Below are 6,658 nucleotides of genomic sequence, written 5' to 3'. Positions count from 1 at the left end.
AGAAATATTACATAAGTGGGAATGAAAGAGTGTTTAAGCTAAAGAATAAAATAAATTTAAACTTAAGTTAAACTTAAGTTCCCATTGCATATCACTAGGTTTCTAATATCCAGTACTGTCATTCTCTGAGATCTTGATGAAGTAGTTATTTTTTTGTACAATGACTATCATACTAAATAACTGTACTTATATATTAATACCATGTATGAACTAGAACCATTCAACAATTCATACCAAATGCCTGAAGCATACACTTAAACTGATCTCAGGAAGTTTTACCCTATATATTGTGTGCTAATATCTTTTATATGTTCAACTAATATTTCAGATAAACTTTTCCTGATTAATAAAGCTATATGCAAGCCCTCAGAATAAGCTGTAGGCACTGAATGTTAACATCTACCTAGCAGCATAATGACAGACAGCATTTTGGTGTCTGTCACTTCAGAGTGACTATGTATGCTACATACACACACACTTAAAATATTGTTTAACAATTAAATTGAAGTGTTACTTTAGTGATGATATATACAAGACTGTCACTGATAATCTGCTATAATTTACCTGTAATGTGGGTTAAAAGTAGTGTCTGATGGACAATGATTGACTTAAGTAAGAAGCAGCATAAATAAAAGATCAAGGCAAGAAGAGAACTTCAATGAGATACTTGGATTTTTTCTAAAATCTTTGTAGCTGTCACAAACACTCTGAATAGTTAGTGTCAGTAGTCTGAAATTCAAGATAAAAGAGGAAAATCACAGAACCATAGAATGGCTAGGGTTGAAAGGGGCCTTAAAGATCATCTAGTTCCAAACCCCTGGCATAGGCAGGGACACCTCCCACTAGACCAGGTTGCTCAAAGCCCAGTCCAACCTGGCCAGCGAAGGGCAACCTGTTCCAATGTCTCACCACTCTCACAGGAAATATTTTTTTCCTCATGTCTAACCTAAATCTCCTCTCTTCAAGAAGTTTCCAGCCATTGCCCCTTTTCCTCACTCTACACACCCATGAAAAAAGCCCCACCCCAGGTTTCTTGTTGGCCCCCTCAGGTATTGGAAAGTCTGGAAAGTCACTATAAAGTCACCTCAGAGCTTTCTCTCTTCTCTAGGCTGAAGCAACAAGGAAGAAAAGCTAATTTTGTCAGGTTTGGTTTTTATAAGTACATCGTGCATAGTTACAATTCCTATTGAGTGTGTCGTACTGCTAGGAGTTGTATAGGAAAAGGGGACCACAGAAAACAGACAAATGGTAGCACTTAAGAGTTAGACAATTCATATTTGCAAATATATTCTTCGATTTGTCTGCAGTTGGAAGGTTGGCTGTATTTCATTGGTCCAAGTGTTTATCGCAGATACAAAGCAACAGTGAAACACATTTTCATGGAGCAATCCCAGATTTGCATTGGTCTCTCTGAAAATGGACTACATGCAGGGACATGTGAAACAGTGACCACAAATGCATTTCCAGAGCTCTGCCTCATTTACATCTCTAATAAGAAAATAAAACTTTCCTATTATTTGGAAGCTGGCACTACCAAAACTGTAATTTCTTCTACAAATGGTCTCATGTGACAGCTTTTGAGGCTGCATCATTTCTAGAGTTCTTGTCTGTTAAAAAGGAGTTTTGAAAACCACTCTGATTTTTGCCTTGCTTGAAGGAAGTAGCATAGCCACAGAGGACATCTGGGCCAAGAAATATCTCTGCCCAAGATATGCACCTACAATAGGATCATTCTTTTATTTCTGTAACATTTATATTATTTGTATTGAGTATTTGTACTTATAAGGCTTTGATACCAACACTGATTAGTATCGGAATATCAGAAACATATCAGAAAAACATATGCATTTAACTTGCTAAACCAAAAGCTTTTAATTAGTATATGTATCATTGCATATACAATACATGTTTAAATTACATCAATACTATCCACTTAGAGGAAGTGCTATAAATATCACAAACCCTCAGAGGCTAGAAGCAGACCCGATATGTTTTATTAATAGGCTAAAAGATAACTCAGCTGAATTGTGTGATTCAGTGCCTGCTCTAGATATGGTAGCTCTTTTCTATGTGCAAGGAAACACTTCAAAATAATATTAAAATTATGAAAATAGGCTACTGCCTGAGCCAAAAGTAATTTCTGGCTTAACTCCAGGGACTGTAGTGAAGCTGACTGATTTTTTAAACTAGGAGATCAAATTCAGTTCTGCTACACAGTTAAAGAATTATCTGTTAACTACATCCAGAAATTTCATGTCACCTGAAGGAGCAAAATTCAGGATACACACAAGAGGATATAATTAAGCAACACAATGGCAAGAAGTATTTAAAAGGCAACAAAGTTCAGTATTCTTTTCTTGTTTTGAAGTAAAATGAATACATGATCCATTATACAGATGCAGTTAGATGAGTTCTAAATTATCATTGTAAAACAATCATTTAAAACAAACATATTTGACATCTTACTAGAACAACAAACCACGGGAAACCATTCTTTTATTATTTTCTCACTTTTTGTTTTTCTTTAGTGGCTTTTGTCTTTTCTAGCACATGCATTGGATTGGTTTAGTGTGAAAAAGGTATCATGTCTTAATTCAGAAAGAATGGTGCCATAATACAGATAAATACTGTTTGCAAACAGTAAAAATGACGACTTAATAAATGATGATTTAATGCTGTCTGTGGAGGTTAAGCTGGGTATGCTTCTGACTTTTCGTGTGACACATTACCATTTTGAAGGACACAGAACACCTCATGGGATTGGGGTTGTCCCCTGAGCTTTATTTACAGCACAGCTTTAAATAGCCATGCTGCATGAAAGCAGTGATCATTCAGGGAGACTGATTCTGTGGGTTTGTACTAGACATGTAGAAACACATCTGGAGGACTGAGACTTCACCACATACTGCTTAAAGCAGCGTGTCATGATTATAGCCTTTACTTACTCACATTGCGTTTCGTTCCCAATAAGTTCACTTCTTAGTTTAATTTCATTTCAGACAGTCAAATTAATCTCTTCCATGACCCAGACAGGCTGCTTACAATTGATTGCTTGCTGATGAGATCAGTGGTCCAGGTACACATTGTAGCCCAGACCTTATGTCATATCAAGGGTAGTGATCCATCTAAAGCCAAACCCAGAGAACATTTCAAGGTTTTTCTCATGCCACTACTCTCAGGAAATATAATTACAGATCAGAAACAGAAGTGACTTGAGGGAACTGATGCTGCAGGAAACAAGGCTGAGTGGATAAACACAGGTCACACTAGCACTGTCTCCTACAATGATATACACTGGTGATATGGAGAATTTAAAAATCCCAGAGACATGGACTTGACCTGTTGATGGAATGCCCTGCCCATAAAGCAAGTGATCTTTTTTATTCCTGCAGCTTTGTGACTGAAACTTACATTCTTCAGTAGAGCAATCAGCTTTTGAATTATTTGGTTTTCCTGGTGTTAAGTGTGATATTTTGAAAAAGATCTTTCTTAAATCTTTGAGGTTTTGTAAATGCTTGAGTAACATCCAACTTCTTTAAAGATGTATGAGTTTCTCCTAAAATAAAACTCCAGTGCTTTAAACTTGCGGAAGCTTTACATCAATGATAACACAAGACTGTTACATTACTCAATGTTTATCCTTTTTTGAAAAACTCCTTTGCTATTTTGAGAATTTTTTGATCGAGGAGTCAAAATATATTTAGAAATGTAGTTCTGACATTTTTGACTTTGAGTCTTTCTGATCAAGAAGATTATACTTCATATAAAAGATCTTTTCAAGTCACCTGTTTCAGAAGATAAACAGAACCCCTGAACAAATTTAAGACTTTTCGGATAAGAATTGTATTTGATTACAACCTCCAAAGGTTACTGGGCAACCAACCTATTGTTTGATTTAGCAGTTTTTGGGATGGCAGAGCACAGTGAGGGCCAGATCTCCCCCCAAGAGCTAGAAATGGATTGCAGTAACAGACAGCCAGGCCCACCCTGCAGTACCTGAGCAAGGAGAGCAGATATCCATAGAAGCAAGGCAGGCCTGAGGTCAGACTGAGAACACAGCCTAGCAGTCAGCTAAATCTGTAATGAAAGGACAGATCTGAGATCAAACTAAAAAGTCAGCCTGGAGGTCAGCATTCACAAGGTGCAGGCAAGCCTGCAGCACAACACCCACCCCACAGATGCATAGGGCCCTCACACAAGGGCCCGTACCTGAGAGATGACCTCAAATAAGTCTCCTGGACTGGGTGTGGGTGAGGACCCAGGTGAAGCTGATCAGGGCTGTTACAGCCTGTTGGTACACTCAGCATGTAAACTCCTCCACAGGCTTGAGAAGCTCAGTTATACAGAGGATCTGCTTGCATTAGAGACTGCTCAAACAGATAATTGCTAATCTATAGGTTTTAATAATTTAAGGAAGATGTTTATTTACTCTTCTAACCAAGAATAAATTATTTCAGTTTTTCTTTAAGGGACTGTATAATAGCTGGACTGATTACATTTATCAGGTTTCCTAGAGGTAATTTATCTGGTATGTACCTCTATTTTTTTCTGGTTTTCTAGCCCCATTTTTCTTTCCAGATCTTAATATGCAGAGCCTTCCAGCTAAGTATGGTAATCTCTTCCATCAATCTGAAACATCTCTTCTTAACAAATCTTTGGAACTGGTTCTTTAGCCGTGCAGGAAAGGCATATCTTGGTATAGCTTGATACCCACCAAATGCTAACTTTCTTCCTTTTGGTGCTGAAAACCTTTTAATTTGCATTGAACAGAGAGCTGACAAATGCAGTACACAAAGAATTGCCTTGTATGATGTATTGTAAGCTGTTGCAGGCTATTGAAGAAAGACAACTTTCAGAATAGTTTTAGTGCAGGAATTTAGGGGGAATTCCTAGGTCAAGACCACATGCCTACATCTCCTCACAAAAAAGTCTTTATAGCAGTTTTATTCACATTAAACATATTCTTTCAGAGCCAATGATTACTTGAAATTAGGGAGTTCTGAAGGGAAGTTCTTGTTGTGAATATGAAAGTAATAATGGAGTGAGAACTACCTTGTAATTCTTTTTACTAGAAAGCTGTATATAAATTCTTTTTATGCCCTGGATCTTCTAGGACAGACAAAAAGCAAGAGCACTCTTTGCTACTTCTTTTTCTAGGTCATGCTACAGGACAGTGGTTAACATTTTGGTATATGGAGCCGCATACGGGCATGTGATGTCTGTATTCACCAGGTATGTATTCTATGAAAAATGGGGTTTTTTACTGATTTTTCCTGAGCAGGGGCAGTAGTTACTTCCACAAGCTGCAACAAGCTTTCAGGATCTCGGCATCATACTGCATGTGTAATCTTACAAATTATTTTTCTTAGCATGTGAATAAATGCTTGGTTACGGAAAGACATGCTGTGTGTTAGGGTTTTCTTATGAAATACTCCGTGAAGAAGAAACTGATCTCCTGATGGAAGTTGCTCAGAGCTTATGTTGTTTTGGTCCACTGGAATGAGTCTCACAGATGAAATGGTGCCCTGGAGAGCACACAGTGCTGATGTTGAACTACACTTATAAGAGAAGTGTTGCATGTGTCACCTTTTATCATCTTCTCTGGGGGTGTTTAAAAGACATGCAGATGTGGTGCTTAGGGACATGGTTTAGCAGTGGACTGAGCAGTTAGGCTAATGGCTGGACTCGATGATCTTAAAAATCTTTTCCAACCAAGCTGATGATAGGGTTAAATGATTCTATGTTCTGTTATGACGTAGTTGGCTTCAGTGTAAACACAGATGCATACATAGAACAGAATAGAATAGAATCATAGAATCAGCCAGGTTGGAAAGGACCTCTGAGATCATCAACTCCAACCCTTAATCCTTTACTGCCATGGTTACCAGACCATGGCACTGAGGGCCACATTCAGTCTCTTAAAAACTTCCAGGGACAGAGAATACACTGTCCTTGGGCAGCCCTTTCTAATGTCTGAGTGCAGAAAGGAATACAGTCCATCTTCTACAAGAAAATGAGCATCTGTTGCTTGTATCAGAAGCGGAGCTATTTGTAAATTGCAAGCTGAACTGCTGTGAAAGACCATGATAATGTCTCATTACAGTATCAGGAATCTAAATTGGGAGCTGAAAGTTCTACGTTTAAGCGATGTTTTTTTTAATTTTCTTCAAAACAATACCTTGAATATCTGCAACGTTAGCAAAACAGCAGGTTTCCATTCGCAGGGCGTAACGCAGAGCCCCAGTGGGGTCTCCGGGACGGGGAATAGCTGCCGTGCCCGCGGGTGGATTGCACAAGCTCCGCTCCGTCGGGACAGGGACCACGTTCCTCCTCCGCTGCGCGGGACGGTGGCAAATCGAGTTCCCGTTACTGAACAACCCGGCAACGGCCCCGGCCGGCTCCTTCGAGAAACGATACGCGGGCACGGAGGGCGTTGCAGGGCCGGGGCTCGGCAGTGCCGTCCATCGGATCGGGCCGGGAGCCGTTGCCGGCGGCGGGCGGGGAGGGCGAACGGGGAGGGCGGGGAGGGGAGGGCGGTGCCGGCTGCCATGTAAGCGCGGGCCGGGCGGCGCCGCGGCCGCGGGGCTGAGCGGGCAGTGGCCAACGCTGCAGAGCGGCCCGGCCCGACCCGTCGGTGCCGCCCGCGCCCCGGGCATGG

General features: G+C 40.3%; 1 protein-coding gene across 1 annotated transcript; it reads right to left on the bottom strand.

The window, feature by feature from the left end:
• Positions 1-3,922: 3,922 nt before the first annotated feature.
• Positions 3,923-6,656, bottom strand: LOC115598663 (translation initiation factor IF-2-like). Its single transcript, XM_030455304.1, has 2 exons — positions 6,179-6,656; positions 3,923-4,077 (listed from the first exon to the last, which is right to left on the bottom strand). Exons 1-2 carry the CDS (start codon positions 6,654-6,656, stop codon positions 4,061-4,063), a joined length of 495 nt encoding a protein of 164 aa, XP_030311164.1. The 3' UTR covers positions 3,923-4,060.
• Between the last annotated feature and the right edge of the window lie 2 nt (positions 6,657-6,658).

This window comes from Calypte anna, chromosome 8 (genome assembly GCF_003957555.1).
Source record: "Calypte anna isolate BGI_N300 chromosome 8, bCalAnn1_v1.p, whole genome shotgun sequence".
NCBI lineage: Eukaryota > Metazoa > Chordata > Aves > Apodiformes > Trochilidae > Calypte > Calypte anna.
The sequence above is the reverse complement of the archived record's forward strand: the minus strand, read 5'-3'. Positions and strand labels throughout refer to the sequence as shown.